The sequence below is a fragment of the Protobothrops mucrosquamatus genome, unplaced genomic scaffold (genome assembly GCF_001527695.2).
Source record: "Protobothrops mucrosquamatus isolate PMUCROS unplaced genomic scaffold, P.Mucros_1.0 scaffold2441, whole genome shotgun sequence".
NCBI lineage: Eukaryota > Metazoa > Chordata > Lepidosauria > Squamata > Viperidae > Protobothrops > Protobothrops mucrosquamatus.
Window position 1 is genome coordinate 67,154 of NW_015388513.1, and position 1,277 is coordinate 68,430.

The following is a 1,277-nucleotide window of genomic DNA, read 5'->3' on the forward strand; positions in this document are numbered from 1 at the left end:
TCTTCTTCCTCTTCTACATCATCTGTATTATCTATATAGTGGTACCATGGTAGCATCATAATAACATGTAACACAGAATAATACATATAATCAGTTACACAACTTTAAGCTTTCATTCAGTAAGACTTAGTCCTGATAGTAGTTTTTATGAAATAAAAAGGGACTATATCAGCTAAAACATTTCCTGTTAAACAAGTTCGTTGGATTGAAAAATATGGACATAGCAATACTCTCAGTTTACATATCTTTGTTTTTAAGTACTTTGCTCAGTAAATTGTATCCATTCTGTATATTCTTAAGTAAAGCATATTTTATGTCCCAAATAAACCTGTAGCTTCAAATATTGTATATGCAATATTTACGACCCTTCACAACTGGTCTTCCTTTGTAGTTTGCTGCTCTTCTGGACTGTCCTTCTCATCCTTGAAGACTCTTTGCAGAGCAACCTTGTATGATGTTCTGGGCTGGTCCTTTCCTCTCTGCTTCCTCCCAACAAAGAAATAAAGGAGGGGGTTGATGCTGCTGTTGAGAGAGGCACATCCTATCCCAATGGTCATCAGGAGGAGATTATAGGTATCAAAATATTCAATGACATAAAAGACATTCATTGGGAAAGAAAAGAGAAGGAAGAAAAGGAGAGCCAGCAAGATGGTGGAGAGCAACTTCCTTTGATTGCGTTGTGATTTAGATCTCATGTGAATCCAGAGGGTCACAGTGGATACAACCATGATAGGCGTACAAAGTAAACCATTCACAATCAGCTGATAAAGGAAAGGTGAACTTCTTTTGTTTCTGGTCTGGTGGAGAATGAAGTGCACCGCAGAGAGCAGGAAGGAGAGGATCCAGATGAGGCCAGAAACCAAGGTGGACAAATATGGAGGACGATGGCAGCGATGCCAGAGTGGGAAGAGGACAGCCACACACCTGTCCAGGCTGATGGCCATCAGCAGAAACTGGCTAGCAGAATAGGTGAAGAAAAAGAGCTCAAAAAATAAGAAGAAAAAGGTATCAACCACATATGTTCTTTGATTCAGAGTTAACACGGTCACAAATATTTCTGCCATAATGAGGGATGCGAGGACCCCAAAATCAGCGATGGAGAGATTCAGGATGTAGGTGGTGAAAGAATTTCTCTTAATGGAAAAGGCCAAGAGATAAATGGTCCTTCCATTTCCCACAAGGCCTAAAATGCAAATAAGGGCAATGAACCCACTGATAAGATTTCGTGTTAAATTATCAAACGTTTGAGCATAAGGTGAAGAAAATTTTTTGGGCAT

At 39.5% G+C, this 1,277-nt stretch overlaps 1 protein-coding gene across 1 annotated transcript; it reads right to left on the minus strand.

Annotated features, from left to right (window-relative positions):
- Positions 1-13: 13 nt before the first annotated feature.
- Positions 14-1,277, minus strand: LOC107295669 (proto-oncogene Mas-like). Its single transcript, XM_015824988.2, has one exon. The coding sequence runs from the start codon at positions 1,275-1,277 to the stop codon at positions 369-371; it is 909 nt and encodes a 302-aa protein (XP_015680474.2). The 3' UTR covers positions 14-368.

What these genes read in the sequence shown, in the direction of transcription:
- LOC107295669 (XM_015824988.2), bottom strand. Translation starts at nt 1,277, where the DNA reads ATGCCCAAAAAATTTTCTTCACCTTATGCTCAAACGTTTGATAATTTA.